Source organism: Corvus moneduloides, chromosome 13, assembly GCF_009650955.1.
Source record: "Corvus moneduloides isolate bCorMon1 chromosome 13, bCorMon1.pri, whole genome shotgun sequence".
Classification (NCBI taxonomy): Eukaryota; Metazoa; Chordata; class Aves; order Passeriformes; family Corvidae; genus Corvus; species Corvus moneduloides.
The window spans coordinates 18,411,310-18,432,763 of NC_045488.1; the positions used below are offsets into that span (position 1 = coordinate 18,411,310).

Here is a 21,454-nt window from a genome sequence, read left to right on the forward strand (position 1 = left end):
GAGAGCCCATGTGGAGGTGGAAAAAGAGGGACAAGGCCAGGAGATGGGGGAAGAGAGGGAAGGGAGAAAAGAGAAAAGGGAATCAAAGTTCAAAGATCTTTTTCCAACCACCTCTCTGTGTGCTGCTCACTGTGGTGGAAGCAGGATGAGACCCTGCCAGGGGAAGAGGAAGGCAAAAATGTGAGGGAGAAACGTGTGTGCAGAGGGGACTGCAGGAAGCACAGCCGTGGTGGAGAGAGGAGAGCTCTTGACAGAGAGAAATGGCAGGAGAGTGAGGGAGCAGCACAGAACGCAGAAAGTATTTAAAAAAAAAAAAAAAAAAAAAAAAAAAGAGAGTGATAAGGAAGAAAAGAGGGAGAGAGTAAAATATTGGCTCTGAAGCAGAGATAAGAGAGAGAGGGCAGTTAGTGAGAGAAGGAGTAAAATTAAGTGTGATAAGGCCTGATAGAAGCAGGGGAAGGCAGCAAGCCCAGGCAGAGAGCCAGGGGGCTGTGGGCAGAGCTGGGGAGCTGCAGGCAGAGAGCAGAGGGGCTGTAGGCAGAGCTGTGGGGCTGTATGGCACAGGAGGGTGAAAGGCCAGCCTGACCCCCTCTTCTCTGGTCACCCGTACCCCTCTATATGCTTTGTGTACTTCTGGTGGTCCACGGAGAGGAGCTGAGTGGGTACAGGGATGGATGAGGAGAATCAGGGAGTTGGTGGGTGTAAATATCTGTCCTGCAGGGTGCTCATAACCCTGTTCCTGCCTCAGAGGCAGAAGGGAGAGTTGACACCTGCCTGCCAGGCACCTGCGAGCCATGGGCCCTGGCAGTGGAGGAACACGTGGAGCTGGTGGGGAGGGAAGGGCCTGGGGTGGGTGATGTTTCCAGGCTGGAAGTGCTGATTAACTCCTCATCCTCCTCCCTGCTGTGTCCCCACACACGCTGCCTGTCATGGAGATCCCCATGGGACTCCCAGTCTAGGAAGCGGAGGAGGTAAGGCACGTTTGCCCTCCATGCCCTAAGCACAACTTTCCCTGGGTTTTTTGCTACCTCTTTTAAACTGTTTTATAAAGTGCTTTGTATTTGTTGTGATTCAAAAGAAACAAGTGAAAACTGCTGTCTGGCTCTGACACATGGGCCATGGTTCCCTGATGAGCAGTACTGGAACCAGCCTCTGCTTTCTCACCCCTGATTAAACTGCAATGGAAACAGACTAAATCTCAGCAAAGGAGAGGAGGAGAGTCTATTATTTGGATTTGGGTTTTTTCTCATTTTTACCAGCTATGAAAATGGCTGAGCTGAGTTGCTGGCCACTCCAAGATGCTTTTCTTCTGCTCCATCCATCTGCTTCAATCACATGGTGACTGGAAAAAAAATTATCCAGTTCACAAAGCATGGAAGATTAAAAAATCAGTGTGGGTAACAAAGTGTGTGGCAGGCAACAGTACACAGGCATCGGGCACACTCACTAATGAGGGATTTGAGCTGCAGCTTGGGATTTAGAGTAGCAGTGTGGCCTCTCCCAGGAGGCTTTCTGGCAGCAGAGGTGGTGGGGCTGGGGACAGGCGTGGGGCTGTGTGGCAGGGCTGGGCCGGGAAAATTCCTGAGATGTTCTATGGAAAAGAAATAATTTGCTCTCTCCTTTTCTTTTTTAACCTTTTTTGACAGTGAAACACTTGGTTCCTCCCTTCGATTGCTGGGGCTCTGTAATGTGCTGCAAATTCCTCATTTGACTTGGTTATTAGTATTTTTTTAAATCTATGTGTATTGAATTAACTCTTTTCATTACAGCATTAAAAGGGATAACTGGAACCAATTAAGGATCTCTTTTGGGTGGCCAGTGCCTGTAGCTGTCCAGGGTCATGGAGATCCCCCTCCACCTCTCTGCCGAGCAACTGGTTGAGTTCGTGTCAGTTCTGGCAACCAGGCTCAGACTGAGCTTTCTGTGCCTAAAGTTCTTGCTTGGCTCCACTTGACTTGGCATTGTTCTCCAAGGGCTGAGGCCCCTGTGCACCTCTGCCTCTCCCAGGGCAGTGCTGCTCTGAGCCCCTGGAGCAGGATCTGCAGTCCCTGGAGCCTGCCTTCAGCTTCACCCCTAGTTTGTGTGTTGCTGTTTGTGGTTTTGTGTTTAGCTCGCTGGAAATGTTGGTTAAACACTGGTGGAAGGGGAATCTCATAAAGAGCATTTTGCTTTGGCTCTTTTAAAAAGCAAACCAAAAGCCAAAGGCTTTTAAAAAATGTATTGGTTTCAAAGTTATAAAGGAAAGATGCATTAGAGATGAGAAAAGAACAAATCAAAGCTTCTGAAACCTGCTGTGGAGAAAGAAACACAAGGCGTTTTGTTTGAAGATGAAAAGAAAGCTGAAATCAGCAAAAATTCCCTCTCCCCACCAGCACAGATGCTGCACGTTGGTTCTTCTCGGTTGGCACGCTGCTCGAGGAAAAGCAAATCCATTCTTTCCCCTGTTGGGGTTCCAGGTTCCTGGCACTTATATTTTATCATCTTGTAGTGACTTTGATCCCTGGAGACTCCTTAGGTGCCTTACAAATTAAGAATGTGAATCTCAGCTCATCTGCCTCAGAGGTGCCACCGAGGCTGGGTGCGCCACAGGGGTCAGTGTGGTGCCACCCTCCTGGTGGCAGCTGGGAAGGTTGGGAAGCACCTGCTGATTCAGTAAGGATTATAAACGCCTTTAGTGCCCATACTGCCACCATTTGCGAGGATGTTTTGTGCTTCCAGCCCAGGAAACCCAGTGGCCAATTTAACTCCCACTGCTCCCCTTTTCTTGTGGAGGTAAGATGGTCCTTAAGGTCTCTTTCAACCCAACCCATTTCATGGTTCCATGAGGCAACACAGACCTTCCAGACCTGATCCAAGTCCCAGAGCTGAGCAAAGGAAGGATGTTGCTGTGACCAGACTCCATGGTGATGGGCACACTGGTGCCAGACAAGGGCCGACAGTGTGTCACAGCCTGTGCCTGGTCTCTGCCTCAGCCTATGCTTGTGTTTATAGGCCTATGTAATTCTATTTTCAGACAAGGTCTCCTGTGAGCCTGGAAGCTGAATTCCCTTCGATGTGCCTGAGAGTCTGGCTGCCAGTGATCAGGTCTTGAATTACAGGCAGGTGGGGAGCAGTGCTGGAGCTGCTCTAGCTGCAGGGTACCAGTTGCTGGAGGCACCCAAGTGGGTGCTGCCAATGGATGTGCCACATCCCTGCCCATGGGGACAGCTGTGCAGAGCACAGGAGCCAGCCTGTCCCCTATAGGAGAGGAGACACCATGGTACTGCTGCAAATACTGGCAGAAGATCCTCTCCCCATGTAAGCAGCAGTGGGATCCCCAGCCCTGCCCAGGCAAAGCCCAGCCCCACTGGCTCCCAGCCTGGAGACCACAGGCAGGGCCAGCTGCCACCTGCCCTGCAATGGGGCTCTGCACCCTCCTCCCACACAGAGGGCAGGAAAGCACAGCCCTGCTCCATACTGCTTATAGACAGCAGAGCCATGGCCCTGCTCTGCAGGCTTCGGGGATGGGCAGGGGAACTGACTATAAAACCAGGAAAAATAGTCAGATTCCTTTTGGTGCTATGCAGGGCCCAGGACACTGTGAGAGGTGCCTTTGGTGTCAGTGGGAGATTTGCCCTGGCCTGGGGCTGCTCTTGGCAAGGCATCTGGGAAGTGCCTCTGAGGCGAGAAAGCAAGCACTTGCCAGGTACAGAACTGGACAGATCAAGAAGTCAAGATTTTGCATTCCAACTATCTATAGGAAATAGGGTTTTTTTATTATTTCAAGTTTTCATAAAAATCCATAATTATTGAAATCAAAGTTACAGAAGAAAGTTCGTAACTTTTTTATTGATTTTATTTCTTTTTTCTTTCTTTTCCCCCCCACCCCTTTGTTTTTCCCCTCTCAGAGTTATATCTGACACCAGAGTCCATCAGACAAAGTCCTTACAAACACAGGAGTCCTGAAGACATCAGCTGAATGTTTTCCTGGTATAAAGAAGAAGAGGAGGAGAAGGAGGTGGTGACAGTGCGGGCGCAGTGGGTTTGGACAGGGGCAGAGGGGCGCGGTGGAAGGAGAGAGGTCGGTATGTTTGTAGCAATGTTTGTTAATTATTTTTTATTTGTTCATTTGTTCTTTTTTTTTTAAAAAACAAAACAACACCATTATTATTTGCAAATTGTTGCCTGGTTAAATCATTTTCATATTGAACTTGCGCGGTGCGTCGGCAGAGCTGATGCCCGCATCGGACTTCCGTGGCACGTACTCGATTTCAATATTGTGCTTGGTGTTGCCTTTCCCCCGGCTCCACAGGAAGAGGAGCACCAGACAGAAGAGCACGACGCCCAGGAAGGAGATGAAGCCCATGGTGGTGGCGATGATGAGAGTCTTGATGTCAAAGGGGAAAGGCACGGTGGCGCGCGTGCTGTTGGCATCGCTCTCGTTGGGCTGGTTGGAGATGAATGCAAAGGTCTTGTTGGGCTGGTGGGGCCAGTCTGGGGAGTAGCTGCGCACGTGCAGGTGGGCCAGCATGGTGTCGTTGCCACCTGCGTTGCTGGCGATGCATAGGTAGGTGCCATTGTCCTGGATCTGGGCGTAGCGCACCTCCAGCGTGCCGTCAGGGAAGACAGTGAGCCGCCCGTTGGTTTTGGTAGAGATGAGGTGCTTCCGGGGAGAGAGCCACATGATGGTGGGTGGCGGGTCCCCATCTGCCCGGCAGACAAAATGCACCGTGTGGCCTTCATCCACAAAGATCTGCTGAGGTTTTCGGTCCCTTATTCGTGCTCGGCGGCAGGTGAAGTAGTTGGGCAGGAGGACATCAGGGAAGTCCTTGAACTCCTTGCCCTGGACAAACTCAGGGGTGGCACAGGTGGGCTGCTGCTTGTTGAAGTTCAACCTCCATCGCCGCCGGAAAACCCAGAGCAGCCGACAGTCGCAGGCTAAGGGGTTGTTGTCGAGGATGAGCGTCTCCAGGTTGCCGACTGAGTGGAAAGCTGACTCCTCTAGGGTGGTCAGCAGGTTCCCTGACACGTTCAGGATGCGCAGGTAATTGAGGCCGCGGAAGGCAAAGGGCTCGACTGTGGTGAGCTGCCCTCCCACCAGCTGGATCTCCTGGAGCCTGAGCAGGTCATGGAGCATTGAGCCCTCAATGGTGACGATAGGGTTATAGGACAGGTTCAGGAACCGGAGGTAAACCAAGTGCCTCACCGACACGTACGGGATGGACGTCAGGTTGCAGTGGGTGATGGACAAGGAGGTCAGGTTCAACCCGTAGAGGCAGTTGGATGTCATAGTATCCAGATAGGGCCAGTGAGAGATTTCGAGGACCTTGAGCCGGTACAGCCTCTTGAATGAGTAATCCCGAATGGTGTTGATGTTCAGATGGCGCAGCCGCAGCACGATCAAGCCATGAAGGTGAGACAGGGCCTCCGTGGGGATGGAGGTCAGGTTGCATTTCTCCAGGGTCAGCTGCTCCAGGCTGTTGAGGCCACTGAACGCCCGGTGGGAGATGTAGACAAGGTCGTTGTCCCCCACCTCCAAAGACTTCAGGTTGTACAAGTCCTGGAACATGTAGTCTAGGAGGATCACAATTTTGTTCTCACTAATGTCTAGCTTGGTAAGGTTGCTGAGTCCAGTAAACACCCCCAAGGGGATCAGCTTGAGTCTGTTACTCCTGAGCCCCAGCGTCCTGAGGTTGAAGAGGTTGTTGAAAGCCCCAGGTTCAATGGCACTGATAATATTCTCGTTTAGCTCCAGCTCCTCCAGGTGAGGGTAGTTGGCAAATTCATCCTGGTTGAGTGTCTTGATGCGGTTCTTGCCCAAGTCCAGCAGCCTGGTCTCGGTGGGGATCCCTTCTGGCACAACCATGAATCGCTTGCGGTGGCACAGGACGGCGCGCTCCTGGGCAGAGCACTCGCAGCGCGGCGGGCAGCCTGTGGCAGAGCCGGACAGGATGGATCCCAGCATCAGGAGGAGAATCGGCTGCCAGCAGGCCAGGATTGGGCTGCGCATACTCGCCTCCCCAGCTACCATCCTATCTCTCACCTGCAGGTAACAGTGGGAGAGAAAGAGCAAGGGGCATGTGAGCAAATAATGGGCATTGGCCAAGGCCAAAGGTTTGGTGTCCTGGCAGAGATGACGGTAAGGCAAAAGGCACCACCAATGCAGAGCAGAGGGTCTAATTTTCCAGCTGAAATCCAGCCCTTTGGCTTCAAGACCCTCTCTCCCTACTCCCTGACTTTCCACTTCATGATTGAACGTGCACAGACTTTTAAGTGGAAGGCCTTGAGGAATCTGTGTCAGACAGCTTCCTCGGCCTCTTAAAAAAATAATTTAATAGGAAACGCATCTATCTACATCCTATTTTAAGCTCTTGAAATTATTCCGTTCCCTGTAGATGGAGCCTGAATATAAAGGTTGCTTTGCAAACACAGAGGAGCTGAGCATGGGGTGGAGCATGTGGGGGAACCCCACTTGGGGTCAGCAACGCTGACAGCTCAGCCGGAGCCAGCCCCCTCCCTCTGTGCCCCCCCATGCCCCAGCTGCTCTCAGTGTGTCCCCAGGGCCAGTTCCTTGCCTCCCACCATGCCACCCTGCAAAGGCAGACCCAAACCATTCCCCCCAGAAACAGCAACTGGGCAGACACTGCCTACAGAGCAAGCTGTAGCCTCAAGTCAGGTCCAGGGGGGCTCTGGGGTAACAGGGGAGGCTGCCTGGTGTCAGCTGGGAAAGACCCAACCTCCTGCTAATGTCCCTGGGGAGGGCTGGGAGACCTTCCTGGGGGCTCATGGTCTGGCTTCTGCCCCAGCCCAGAGCCATCCTGGCCTGGCAGAAGCGGATGCTCCCTGTCACGCTGCCTTTGTTGCATTTATTTCCTTGTTCAAGCTGTTATGAGGAATCAAATCATATCAATACTGCATATTAGATCTTAGGCTACTCCAGCCCGTGTTTATATCTACTGTTATGTTACTCTCTGCACTGCTCCCACTAATGCTATTTATGGCTATCGCCGAACACACCTAATCCATTACTTCCATTGGCTCCGTTTGTATCCATCACCGTATATCCTGTCCACTACTGCTCTGGCACTATTTATGGGGCTGGTACACGTTCTGTGCATTCCTGCCATTGCATCTGCTCATGTTCATCATTTCATACAGATATATGACCCAAGGATGACTTTTGTTCCCAAAAAATTATTCAAAATTTCTTTTTAAGATAGAAGGATGGGAGGTGATGGACTGGCCATAAAAATGTCCACCACCACCATCTTGGAAACCACTAGCCTTGGCACAGCCGGTCATGGGCTGTGAGGGCCTGGAGTGTCCCCACGGGAACCCTCTGTGGTTTCCTCCCATTTCACTGGCCTCTTCCACCCCCCTTTCCCTGCTCCCTCTGCAGTGCGGCTGCTCAGTGGGGATCACACTGAACACATTACCCTGAAGTGAAGAGGTGCAGGGATGGGAGCTGGTCCTGCCAAGCTCCCCTGGCAGTGGTGCTAAGCTCCCTCCTGCTGGCCCCCGGCCAGCGTGTCCCAGTCCAGTGGAAACGTTTCCAGTGGGAGTGCCTGGGCCCTGACCAGGCTGCAAGGAGCCATTTGCTGTGTATTTACAATCCATCATCTCCCATGTCATCACCTCCCTGGTGCTGGGCAGATACAAGCGGGGCTGCTGCTACCACTGAAATGCTGCTGGGGTGGGGTTGGGGCTGGGGTCGGTGCCCTGGAGCCAGGATGGGCCCCTAGGTGGCATGGCTCAGGTTGCCGATGGATTTGTTCCCCAGACTTGTGCTGCAGCCCTGGCTGGGGCTGGGCTGCCAGTGGGTCCCCCTGCCACCCCTCCCCATGGCCAGGAGGCTCTCGGGTGCTGCTCTTCCACCACATGCTTGTCACTGAGCAGCAGCTCGCCTGCAGCCTTTTTTCTCAGAAACCAATTCCTGTTCTCACAGCCGTGCTGAGAAAGCCATCAAAGACAGCAAAACATGGCATGCAAAACAAAATACAGTCTGAGGGGCTTAATTATAGCAGGACTGAAAACACTCAGCTCATTAAGAGTGCCAGGCACCAGCCTTGTTTATGTGCTAGGCCAAAAGCTCTGCTCTGCCTGCATGTGCTGCTCTGTTCTGGTCCCTGCTGGGCATGGGGAGGGGGCAGAGCTGGATCCTGCAGGCCAACTTCCCCCAGGCTCAATCCTGCCTCTTCACCAGCAGGAAGGGGATTGCACCTCCAACACCTTTGGTCCAGTACTGTCATCCCCACTGCAGCCTCGGTGGAGCCAGAGCTGTGCAGTATCGATGAGTAAAATATCGGCAGAGGCAATAGATGAATGAAGCAGAATCTGTGTGGCGTTACTGACGAGCACAGCCCAGAATTAAAGTCTAGACACACCTCACATGTTATTAGTTCTCAGCTAAATTTAAATCTGTGATAAACACAATCCCTGACAAAAACATCCCTAATCTTAATAGCCAGAGTCACAGAAGAGCTTTGGGAGAAAGACAATAAATAAGCTGGAAAATTCGGAGCTAAGACGAGCTTTAAATCAATTCTGGCTCCCATTTACCTCTGCTTGATTCGGAGAGAAATAGTTGTGCCTCAAGGTGATGTGGATATTAAGAGATGCCCTTCTAAAAACAACACGAACTGTGATTTTTGTGTGGACCAACAACCCATGCATGGCTTTGCAGCCCCGCCACAACTGCTACCTGCAGGAGGGGCTTTCCACAAAGCCTTCCCAGATTTACTCTGAGGAGGACCCTGAAACATGCCCAATCACCCTTCCAGGGTGCCAGCCATGGCCCAGCAGGAGCTGCCAGGAGCAGGGGATCGGGCTGTGGCCGTGATACACAGCCCAGTCCAGGACAGCCGCAGCCCTTGGCATGAGCATGGCTCTCCTTCCTCACTCACAAAAAAAGAATCTATAAAAAAAGCAGCAGCTGCCAGACTCGCTGCCTTTAGGCAACGAGCAAATCCAGTGCAAGCCAAAGCAAAACTCATGCTCAGAGCCACGGCAGCCACTGACCCCTGTCCTCACCACCTGCCGCCCAGGGCTGAGGGCTCCAAATACAGTCCCTTCCCGGCCGCAGCCCAAGAGGCGCAGATGGACGCACCGGAGCGCGCTGCCTTGGTGCTAAATACAGCAGGACCTGCCCAGTGTCTCTGCCTGAGCTCAGTGCTTGGAGGAAAGATGCCGTTCTGGGCCATGCCTGGAAATGCAGCCCAGGGCCAGAGTGGAGCGCTGACGTGCATGGGGTTTGCTCTGTTGTGACAGGCACAGGCTGCCCTGGTGTGGGAGGAACAGCTCCAGGAAAGCCAAACTTGGCTGATGACCCAAAAGGGAGCCCAGGCTCTGCCCCGAGTGTGCTCCTGACAATGCCCCAAGGGGTGGGGAGCTGCCTGGCCATGCCCACCACTGTTACTGCTGTCTCCTGCTCCCCACCCCAACGAGCAGGGAGCAATCTGCTGCACTGACAGCGAGCGAGCAGGCGGCAAAAATCCCCGAGTCAGCTCTAGGCCCAGCTGGCAGCCATAAATTACAGGGCGGGAGACGTTCACCCTTGAACCAGATGCTTCTGAGAGCATCGAGCACCAACAGGCAATTTAGGACAAAGCAAGCCACATGCCAGCAGGGAAGGGTCCCGCAGTGCTCTGGGGGCTCAGTGTCCCCACCCTGTCCCTGCAGGAGCCAACCTGGTGCTCACAGCTCCGCACAGAAGTGAGTTGGACTCCGCAGTGCTGGGCATCCTCACTGGGCTGCAGTATGAGTTCAGGTATGGGCTCACCCCATCTCTGCCCTGATGGCTTCTTATGAAGCCAATGAGACACAGCTCCCTGAGTCCATGCTCCTGTCTCCTCTAAGCTGCTCCAGCTAAATCAAATCTTATTGAACTTGACTACGTTTTAGAGACAAAGACTCCAGGTTTACAAATAAATATTTAACAACCTTTCCTGCTGCTAGAGGAGTTTCTTATCCAGACCCCAGGCTCTGCACTAAGTGTTTCTGTAGCTATCTGCAAAGCAGCAAAACAAAGGGAGCAGCTTTAATTTGCCTAACATGTTTCTGCCCATTTCCTCCTCTCTCATCATTTCCCCTGTGTCCAGCGTGCATTTGTGGGCCCTTTTGCCTTGTCTCTCCCTCCTCTTCACCCTATCCGCTCCATCCTCCTCCTCTTTTCCCACCCAGTCCCTAGAGTGCAGGCATTGGCAGTAACTGCCCTTCTCCCCCCTGCTCAAGGATGGGCAGCAATTGGTGGGAGCATCAGGCAGAGGACGTGGTTTCTCTTCTGGAATCACTGTGCTTCACATAGGAAAGAAGAAACCAAAGAGGAAGAGCATAAGAGATCCCTGAGTGCTGCTAGGACTGGCTGGTGGGCATAGACAGGGTGGCACAGCACTGGTCTGGGCAATGGAGATCTGCCACCACACTCTTCTGGACCTTCATTAATGGATGGGCTGCTAACAAAGGGTTGGAGGGCTGTCCTGTGTCCTGGCCTGGCCCCAAATCATCCAGGAGCAGCACAGGAGGGTGAAAGAATGGGGGAGAAACAGGCAGAAGATGAGAAGGACCCCTCAGGGTGGTGGGGCCACACAAGCAAGTTCTGCAAGGCAGTGAACCGTGGCAGGTCAGCCAGAGGAGAGCCCACCCCCAGCCCTACCAGCCACCAGCTGCCTGGGGTCACCGCTCCCCTTCCCACAGGAAGGCACAGCTCTCCAGCTGGGACCTCTTGCTCAGCCTCCTGGAGTATCTGCTTTCAGCAGCTCCGAGATGGGAGCCTGGAATAGGTGTGATGCAACCTGATCTGCTCTGGCAGCTGCTCTGAAGCTGTAAAAGAGCATGAAGAAGTATTGAAGATGCAAATCCCCTTCCGGCACTGACACAGCCTGCTGGCCCCAGATTTTGGCCATGGCTTGCCCGTGGGAGTGTCCTGCAAAGGCATTTCCTCATGGAAGTAGGCTCTGCCACCCAAAATGTGGTGTCCCCAGCACCACAGTCAGTCAGGGAAGCACCAAGCAAGATGGCAAGAAGAGCAGAAAAAAACAGGGAGATGCCCAGGGGAGGGCATCTAACATGGGCTGAGGGGCTGGAATGCTGGTAAGGGGAGGCTTTGGCCCAGCTGTCTACTGGTTTACCTCTGGGCTGTGGATCTACCTGACCCAATGCAAGCACAGCTATGTACAGTGGAGGGACAACCAACGGTGGCCCAGAGCCAACCTGGAGAGTGGTTTTCAGGCTCAGCAGGCGGGTTATTGGAGCAGGGCGATGGGAAGGAGATCCTGGTCATCTCTACAGGATGCTGAAGCTCAGAGCAGTTTTTGCTGAGGCTGTTTCTTGCTGTGATCACATCTGTGCGAGAGCTCCTCTCCCTCCTCATGCCTTTGCTTCTTTGTTTCGAGCATCTTTTCTCTCTTTGGCTGCACATGCCTTAGCACCCCATCAGCAAAGAAAACATCCTGACAAGGGATCAATAAGTAATTGCAAAGGCAGCTGTGGATGTCAGGGGGTGTAAAGCCCTGAGCCAGCACAAGGTGCAGGTGCAGCACAGAGTGGAACTGGGGCTTAGGGCCAGCCATGCTCCCCTACTCATGGGCAGAGGTGGCCAGGACATGGACTGGTCACTGCTGCCACAGCCACTGCCTGAACTGGTGGTTCAGCGCTTCCCACGTCAGGTGAGCCTGGAGAAGACTCATTTTTTACTGCTTGTGAGAGCCAAAGAGCAGGGGAGTTGTGTTTGCCAAGGGAACAGCTCCCAAGGGTTGGCTGGAGACTCCTAGGGCTGGGTCAGCAAGAGACAGCTGAAGGCTGGTAGGCACTGGGAAGGACATGGACCAGTTGAATGGGGATTCTCCTCCTTCTTCCTTTATTTTGGCAAATTTCCTTGGGGTTCCTGTCTCTGTGGATATGGGCTGGGTCACCAGGACGTTTTAAGTGTTCACTGAAGGCACCCAGCTCAGCTTAGACTCTGGTCAGTGAGCACTGGGTACAGGAGGTTCCAGTGTAGCATGAGGGTCTCCCTAGATGGTTCTTCTTCCCTGTCTGTAGCTGGGAAAAGGGGATGGAAAAACCCCAGGATCTTCTTAGGGCTATGGAAACATTTGTCCTGAAGAGGTGAAAGAAAGTCCAAGAAGTGTGTCTGCTGGGAGAGCTGCCAGGGTCACAGTGACATTGCGAAGGCATCCCCTGCAACGTGCCCATGGCCCAAATGCCTTCTGTCCTTCCTTGAGCTCCCCTGAACCGCTCAAGGAGGAGGACAGCAGTGCTGGGGCTGGGGCTGGAGGATGGGCACAGCCCGGGCAGGCAGCCATCCTTCCCAGCGGCTCCAGTGCTGCCGGGACGGCCCTGCGTGGCTCAGCACACTGCCCCAGTGCTGCTGAATCAGCCAAAGCCCAGCTGCACAGAGCCTGAGCTGGACCCACATGCAGGGCAGGACAGCACCTGACATGGCATAAAAGCGGCTGGAACAAAGTCACCCCAGTGCCAGAGTGTCTCTCCTCCCGGCCAGGAGCAGATGGCATCGCTGTATGGGCTGGCTTTGAGGGCTGGTCTGGTGACAGGGGCTTCCTGCTCCCCCAAACCCAGGCTCCAGCCTGTGCCATGGCCAATGTCCCTGCAGTGAGGACACAGCTCTGCCAGGCTGAGACACTGCTCCTGGCCACCCACAAACCACACCTGGGGGCACCAGGAAAGACAAGCTGCTCCCTCCCATTGCTCCCTGCCTGGAAACACCCAATCCCCTCCAGTTACCAAAAGGCATCCTATGGCTCTACAGCTCCCCAGAGCCCTGCTCAGTGCCCAGAGAAGGGCTGGGGCACCAGCAGCTCCAACAGCAGAAACGCAGGGCTACAGGCAAAGGTGGGGGAACCCCACCAGTGCTTCCTGCCCTCCTTCACCCAGGGCTGCCTCAGCAGGACAGCAAATGCCAAACCAGCCCAACACCCTGGTCCCAAGTGCCATCACAGAACAGCACTGAGGCTTTGGGATGTGACCCCCTGTCTAATTGTCACCACTCCAAACCGCTGCATCTCTACTGCGTCCCTGCCACTGCTCAAAGGTGGAAACCCCAAATCAAAGTCCCAAAGGCTGGGGAACAGCAGATCCAGGGATCAGTCACATTCCTTACATTTAATTTAAGCTAAGACTGTACTTACAGCATCACTTCTGTTCCCAGGCCACATCCCTTGAACGCCTACAACCAGCGCAGGATACCAAGAAAAGTACAAGGGCTGCTCCGGAGCATTGCGTTTTCCCCTGGAAACCTTTGGGATAGTGGCAAGAGAACTTCAAAGGACATAGGACATAAAGCCATTAGCTATGCTGACCTCAGGGAAACCTGCTGATTTACTCCCTTTTAGGACCAGCCCTGATATTTTTATACTGCTGCCTAAAATAAGTGGCCTCGGAAACCTCTGGGAGAAGCCAAGTGCACCCAGCCCGGCAGAGCTGGCTCTGGGATCACCCACCGGTGGGAGAAGTGGCAAGAGTTGAGGGACTGTGCTGCCAGGGCTTCCATGAGCGCCGGTGGCATCAGTAGAGCTGTCCTTGCTCCACATCCCACAGGGACACGGGGCAGAGCAGGGTGCCAGGAGCATGGCTGTGCTTCAAGGCACTGTGAGAGATGGAAGCCCCAGTTCCTTCCCTCCGCCTCATTTCCCGACTCCTTCCTGCAAGCCAGATCTCTCTTTCTCTCCCCCTCCCAGTTATTATTAAGTTTTGTTCACATAATCACAAATTTGGTGCCGCAGGAATTTCCAGAGAGAGAAATGGAGGAAAAAGGGAGGCAAAGGAAGCATGAGCAATAGCAAATGCAGAGGGAAGATTCCTCTTCCCAGCCTGACTTTCTCTGGGCTGATTTTACATGTATAATTCTCTTTTCTTTCCCCCTTTCTCACTTGTTTGATTTTTGCATTATTTATGGCTTGTCTTCAGGGCCTGTATTTGCTGTTATTGTTTCATTCAACAATAAAATGGATTAGATAAAAACAAACTGTGCTGAGCCGCGGCTGAGCCCTCCTGTCCTGCATCCAGCTGAACCCACGGAGCCGGGCAGAGTGGGTGAGGGGCTGCCAGCCCTTCCCAGCCCAAATCCTGCAGGAAGGGAGGTGCTGCAGGATGTGGCTGGACAGGATTTGGGCTGATAGAAATCCTTGGCAGGTATGGGGCTGTGCGTGGCACAGTCATTTTAATGCCCATGAGAAGGGGTGTCAGCACAGTGGAAGACTCAGCCGTGCCATTCCTCAGCCTTCTCAGCACATGCTGAGCCTGTGGGCAAGGGAAAAAAAAGAGGGACCCACCATGGGGATGGAGTGGCTCCCCACTGCCCTCAACAGAAGGCAGCTATGGGGTGGGTTTGCTGTGTCTTGCTTGAGCTGAAAGCAGTGCTTTCTGTCCCTTCCTCCTCTCCCAGCACTGTGGATAATGACACAGAGCTTGCGCTCTGGGCTGTACGTGAGAACAAAAGTAATCACGGGGAAATACAGTGCATCGGAATGCAATCGGAAGTGCACGGCCAGGGTTTCCATTTCGCTCCCGCTTCGGTGCCGTTTCCCATTGAAAAGGATAAACAGGCTGAGCACAAATCAGTTTCATGGCAGCACCTAATGGCAGCGCAATTCCGCGTTTCCCAGAGCAAACCATAGCTCAGGCCCAAAGTGGCAGGGAGATACTGGCTCTGTGGGATGGCCCCATGGCACAGCCCCAGACAAGCTCTGGGCGCCCTGGGCCCCCCCTGGGCAGCAGCACTGAGATAGCCTGGTCCACCATGGCACAAGGGGACTGGTGTCCCTCTCCAGCCCCGGGGACACCCATGGGCTGTTGTCTGCCCAATTCCCAGCAGAAAAGAGGTGTCCCTGTGGGTGTCCCTCACATCCCTAAAGTCCTTGGACCCGCAGGGAGACTGTGGAGTGCTGTACCTTGCTCCAGGGTACAGCACACAAACCACTGGCCAGCAGAGCAAGCCACCAGGCCAGTGCTCACTGTGATGCCTCCCCGGCTCCTCAGGCTCACATTTTGGGTAGACCAGATGGATCTGGCTCTCTGTGACTATTCCCAATCCAAAGGAGGGGTGGAGAAAGGCTGGGTTTGGGTATGGGAGGGAGAGGTTTGGATGCTGGAGGGTGTGAAATGCCTCTGGAATGCTCAGGCTTTGCTCACCACCCCCAGGTTGCCTCTGAGGTCTAAATCAGTTGTTTCCCATTTCACACTTGACATCTCAAATCCAAACAAAGAGCTGAAAGAATAGATCACGTCAAAATATTTCTGCTTCTCCCTCCTACGAGAATTCCCCATCAGAGACCAATCCAATTAAGGTGCAGGTTATGAAATTAACCATAATTACCAGAGCGATATTTAATGTTTTGCATTCTGATGAAGAAACAGAATAGAAATGACAAAAAAAAAAAATTGTGGGTCCTACTGATATAACTAAGAGCAATATAGGGTGGGGAGGGGAAGGGCTGCCAGGGAAGTGAGGGCTGTGGGGGGTGGCAGGGGCTGCATCAGGAACCCTACAGCCCCAAGGGCAGGGCTGGGTGCTCAGGGGCACATCCCCCAAGGAGTCATGGCCAGCCTGTCCCCCAGAGCAGAGGTCAGCCCAGTCTGATGGCAACCACAGGTATTCTGCCATTTGAGCATCCCTTGGACAGTGTGGGACCGCAGGAATCATGTCCTGGAAGGCACAGCCCAGTCCTGAACCTCCTCACTCTGTCCCTGCTCCCTGTGCAGACCCTCCAGCTCACCCAAGGATTGTCCCCAGCTCAGGACAATGACCCTAGCCCTGAGACAAAGGACATGAGTGCTTCAATGGGCAAAGCCTTTGGCCTCTGCCAGGACACTGCTCTGGAGCGCAGGAGAGGAATGCTCATTGTACACACATCCGTTGCAGGATACCAAGGCACTGACCGGTTTGCAGAGACATGTGAATAAAATGATGGGAAAAAACATGCAGGATGGTTAAACAGAACCATTTCTGTGCTTAACCATGAGAATGAGTAAAACAAAGCCAAGCTCCCCAGCCCCTGTAACAGGGACACGGACCTGCTGCCCTGCCTGATCCTTAGGTAGGAGATGCTGTTTGGATGGGGTATGGGCCTGGGAGGGGGGCAAGGGATGGTAGCCAAGATGTTGGTGAGGCCAGAGGGGGGAGTGAGCCACTGGTGGGGCTCACGGCAAGGCTTCCCCAGCACGGCGATGCTGCACCAATACGCTCTACGCATCTCATGCAAGCCCAGAGGGGTCCTGTTGGCCACTCCTGATTGCTGCTCCTGAAAGGTGGGAATCACCCAGGATTCAGCCCAGCACAGTGGTTGGGGTCTCTGCTCAAGGGGCGCTCCCCCTGCTGTCCCCCCTTCCAGAGCCAGATGGGTGTGACCTCCTGCCCTCAGGGATGGGGAGAGCCACACACTCCCTGCCCGGGCTGAAGAGGAGATGAGGCTCTTCGTGACATTTATCAGCATTTATTCAATTGCCCAGGTCAAGGTGACAATTAACACTGCTCAGACGCAGCCACCTCTGTGCGACCCAGCTTTTTGCTGGTGACAAGGGGACAGAGGCCGCACCAAGCTGCTGACAGTGCCTGGGGGCTGGGGAAGCACTGGGAAGGGGGGACTCTGGCTGGTGTTTATCCCTGTCCCCAAGTAAGCCCCATCCCCAGACACCCCTCTCCCCCCCTCTGTATCACACGTGTCCTGACACTGCCCAACAGGATACAGGTCCCAACAGCCACCAACACTGGCTGTAAGTAAGGCACATCCCCAAGCAGGGTCACAGGGTATTGGGACACACAGCAGAGGCACAGAGATCTCTCTCCCTGCTGCCATTCCCTGCCAAAAGCTCCCATTTCTACTCCCCTGGATGGAATGAAAGTGGAAAAAATTGACTTAAGAAGAATACTGAGGTCATGGCCTTCCATTTCTTTCTCCCTTTGTTTTTCCTGGGTTATTTGATTTGAGTTGAGCATTTGGAGCCCTTTTGTCTCTCATCCCAGCCTTTCCTGCTACCTGACAAGCTCTTCTGGCTCTTTTCCCACCAAAAGCCATTTCTATTCATGGTAGGATGAACCCTGCTCGAGGTTCAGCAAAGAACAGAGGAGAGCTGCTGACTCAGTGCATTGGGTGTGTTGGAGAGACCAAAAACCCACCCTAGCCAAGCTGTGAGTTGTGTTTTCCACCTGGATGTTCAGAGAGATGTGCCCATGGCCAACTCGGCCTCCAAGGGACAGGGTCCCACCAAATAGCAGCACCCAGTGGTCATCCAGCATACCTCATCAAGCCCCAACAGGTTGTGTTGTGTTTTATAACTCAACAACTGTAATTACACTATAATTGTGGTGTTACTATAAAGTGATTTATCAACCCCCGAATTAAAACCTCAAGTTGGAGGATTTTATACTTGTCACTTACATGGAGCAGCACCAACTTCAGCAGTGCTACCATGGCTATGTGAAGCGGGACACTAAAGGAACCAGAAGTCCTTCAGTGATGCTGTTAACCTTCCAGGAAACAGTGGTAATTAGAGGTATCACACAGTAATTACATTACAGGTGTAGAGTAACTGCGGCACAGTATGGTGTTACAGTAGTATAGCCATTTGTTTAGTAATTAATCCATCCATAAGAAGGCCTGGAAAACCTGACACTTGCCCAGGAGCTGTAAAATCAGCTCCACTGTCTCCTCCAGTCACCTCCTGCCCATCCCATGAGACCCAGTGAGAGCTGGGGCTGCCTGAGCACTGGTGTGGGCAGGTGCTACGGGGAAACCTCTCTATGGGAAGACATGGAGGCTTTAGCCCAGGGGCACATTTCTCTCTTGGCCTTGCTCATCATCTGAGAGCTCCAGAGGCCCCCTCTCCTCCATGGCATTCAGCAGCCAGGCCAATGGGATCCAGGAAGGAGCAAGGAGCAGCAGGTGAGAAGGCACAGCCAACCCAGACACCTTCGCCTACCGTGCCCCAGCCCACTCTGCTGGATGGGCAGAGGGCTGAGTGGGGCTTTGGCACTGGGAGAGGGAGCTGCCCCTCTGCTCCTGGCACAGGCACAGCTGTTCTGGTCATCTGCCTTTGGAAGAGGTCCAGGAGAGGGACAAAGCGTGCTCTTGGAACCAGGGGAATAGGCAGGGAAGAAGCAGGGGGAAGAAAGGTTTGGGCAGCAATGCTGGCTGGGATAGCTGGTGTTGGGGTGGGGAAGGGCTGGAATAGGTGCTGTGGGGTGGGGACGGGCTGAGATAGCAGCTGTAAGGTAGGAATGGACTAGGATAGCCGTCATGGGGTGGGGATGGGCTGGGACAGCTGCTGTGGGGTGGGAATAGGCTAGGATAGCTGCCTTTGGGGTGGGGATGGGCTGGGCCAGCTGCTCTGAGGTAGGGATGGGCTGGGATAGCTGCTGTGGGGTGGGAATAGGCTAGAATAGCTGCCTTTGGGTGGGGATGGGCTGGGCAGCCCTGTACAGTCCATGCAGCCCCTATGCCGGAGGAGATGGCCGGAGGCACAGCCACACTGCTGCTCCACAGCCATCTCCAGCATGCGTGAAGGTCAGGTCAGGGCTGCTGCAAGGTGCAGAGCAGTGAGGAGAGGGTTAAGGCTGGCAGGAGGGCTCGGATGGGGCTGTGGAAGGGATATCATTGCAGAGCCACAGCCGGGCCCTGGGAGGTGGTGCAGAGGAAGGGGAGATGGGGGCAGAAGGAGATCCCTAGAGTGGGACTCTTCCTGGGAATGCCTGAACTTCCCCCCGCGAGTCGAGAGCCCGGAGAGCAGCAGGGCTGTCACACCGATCCCCTGCTGCCGGCCAGCGGCGACAGTCGCTTGCTGGAAAGGGCGTTTGCTGGGAAGGATCGCGGATGGCGACTGCTGGGGCGGCAGCTGGGGCAGGGACAGGCAGGGAGAGGCAGCAGAGCCTCGGCAATGCCAACCAGCCCGAGCAGACCCGATCCCACCAGTGCCCACGCTCACCCGCTGTCCCTCCCTCCTCGTGCAAATCACTTTCGCGGCACCAACACTCCCATTCCTTCTCGGAGGTGGCATCTCCAGCACCTGGATCGAGTCGTGCCTCTACCCTTCACTTGGGCTATTTATACATCCAAGGCACAAGATGAAAAATCCAATAACCTGCACACAGCAAAGGAGAGCAACAAGCACCGGCACCACCCGGGAAGGCTCCCAGAGCCCTTCTGCCAAGCAGGCTCCTGGGCATCCTCACAATCCCCATTGCCCCGTGGAGCTCCTTTAACATTAACCACTTCTTTTTTCTGCCAGACACAAAACGAGGGCAGAGCCCGCACCGGCAGCCTGACCCTGCCCAGCATCTCCAGTTCTCTGGGTTGGCTCCTGGCTCCGGGGCTGAGCCCAGGCAGGGGGACCCGTCAGTGCCCCCAGAGCCCTCCCGGAGCCTGAGGAATCATCCCACTCGGCATTAACTCCCCACATCCCCGACTCACCTACCTCCAGGCTGGGGGGGCTGGTGACAGAGAGGTGAACCCCTGCCCTGAAAAGTGCCCCTTCCCCATGACTCCTGCTTCCAATCTGATCGCTCAGGGCTGGAGAGCTCTCCCTGCCCATCTTTAACCCTTAGTACCACTGCCTTGGGGATGGGCAGAGGGACAATTCCTCAAGTTAACCCTTGATAGGCAGGAGCTGGGCACAGCCAGCTTGAGGCTGATCCCTGCTCCCCTGCCAGTCCCGGAGGGTAGTGCTATCCAGACTATCCGTATCCTACCTGAACAAGGCATCTGCTCCAGCCGGCCAATTCACCCGGGAATTACCGGGAGAGGAGGAGGATACTCCCCATCAGGATACAGCCTCAGCCCCGCCAAGCCCCAGCCCCCTCGCTGGGACCCCGGCCCCGCACCCTGGCCCCGCCTGGCTCGTAGCTCCCGCAGGGGCTGCGCCGAGGCTGCAGGAACGGTGCGGGGGTGCGGGGAGGAGATGGGCAGAGGAGAGCGCCCGGGCAGAGCGGGGCGGGGAGGCGGCAGCATCCGCACCGGCGGGGCTGGAGGGCGGCAGCTCCGGGAGCACACGGCTCCCCCGCACCCCCAGGGCAAGCACCAAGTTCCCAGCTCCGCGCCCTCCGCACCGGCGCGGGTCCGGCTCCAGGGCATCGCCGCGGCGCCGTCCCGGGGCCACGGAGCCCCCTCCCGCTCCCCCCCCCGCCGGTCCCGCCAGCGCCGGTGCCCCGCTCCTGTCCCCCGTCCCGCTTACCCGCATCTCATCCTCGCCGGCGATCTCCTTCGGTCAGAAATGGCATCTCCCCCGGCCCCCCCCGCCAAACCTCCACCTGCAGTAGCGCAGCTCCCCCTCTCCGCAGCGACAGCACGAGCGGCGGCGGCGCTCCCGGGGCCGGGCCGCCCCCCAGTCCCGTGCCCGGGGAGGGAGGGCCGGGCCGGGCCGGGCACGAGGCCCGCCGGGGCCGCCCTAGGGCCGCACGGCCGGCGGCTCCCTGCCCTCCGCGCCCGGGCGGCCGGCGGCGCTTCGGGGCGGCGGCATCGCCCCCGCGGGCGGGCGGGCGGCTGGCTCAGCCCGGGCTCCGCACGCCCGCTCCGCCGGCCGGGTCTGCCGCGGCGGGGCCGGGCTGGGCGCCGCCGGCCCCCGCCTCCCCTCCGGGAGGAGCCGGCGGCGGGCGCGGGGCGGTGCGCGGAGCGGCGGGCACGGCAGCGGCGGCCGGTCCCTCCTCCCGCCGCCGCCCCCGCTCCGCGCGGGGGGTGCGGGTCCCCGGGGCTGCGAGCGGGGGGAACGGGGATGGCTCCCCTGCGAACCGGGGCCTTTCGGTGGATGGGGGCCCCCCGCAGCCCCCGCCCCGCCGCCGCCGCCGCCGGAGCAGCCTCGCTGCCCGCAGAGGACGGACCAGCTCTGCCCGTCACCGTCGCGTCGGTGCCCAGCCCTGTCCGCGTCTGCCGAGGGACGATGCCGGGCTACCCTGGGGATTCCGGAGCGTTCGTCCTACAGCAGCTACCTCAGCACAGCGTTTTGTTCCTCTTTACACCGTCCCCCCGACGCCGGCACCGGCACATAAGAGGGAAAGGGCTACAAGTGGTGAGGCGATGCCTCTGAGGACAGGTCGGGGACCTGGTGATCCCCAAGGCCCCCTCGGAGGCTCCGGCGCATGCTGAGCTGGTGGCCTTTCATTCAGGACTAAGTGCACGACTTCCCGAGCACTGCCCATCTCTTCACCCCTTCCGTAATGGACACTCTTCATCGAGCAGCATTAGATTTGCCCAGCACTGGCTCTCGCAGCTGAGGCCGATTTCTCCAGCAGTAATGGACACAAACTTTGCTTGTAATGTGGACCTTCCCTTGCTGCTTCCTCTCGGCTGGGCTCTCCTGGGGTGCTTCTTCCTGCTCTGTCCTGCCTTCACCCAGCGGTCCATTGCTGCCAGCTAAAGCGGACCCAGGGCAAGGGGCACCAGGGCCCTTTGCAGAAGCCCGGACTGGGGCCACAAGTCCCTTCATTGGGTCCCATGAGCCTTCCCTTGAACGGCTCTTTCGGCAAATGGGAGCT

General features: G+C 55.7%; 1 protein-coding gene across 5 annotated transcripts in view; it reads right to left on the reverse strand.

Moving 5' to 3' along the window:
- Positions 1-3,734: 3,734 nt before the first annotated feature.
- Positions 3,735-21,454, reverse strand: part of LINGO1 (leucine rich repeat and Ig domain containing 1) — a 154,432-nt gene continuing 136,712 nt past the window's right edge. For 3 of the 5 annotated variants that reach the window (XM_032122792.1, XM_032122793.1, XM_032122794.1), the window contains one exon: positions 3,735-6,022. In XM_032122792.1, the coding sequence (XP_031978683.1) occupies positions 4,169-6,010 (1,842 nt within the window). In that variant the 5' untranslated portion in view covers positions 6,011-6,022 and the 3' untranslated portion in view covers positions 3,735-4,168. Of the gene's footprint in view, positions 6,023-19,401; positions 19,567-20,157; positions 20,326-21,454 lie in introns of those variants that run through there. The other 2 variants (XM_032122791.1, XM_032122790.1) reach the window with 2 other exon arrangements.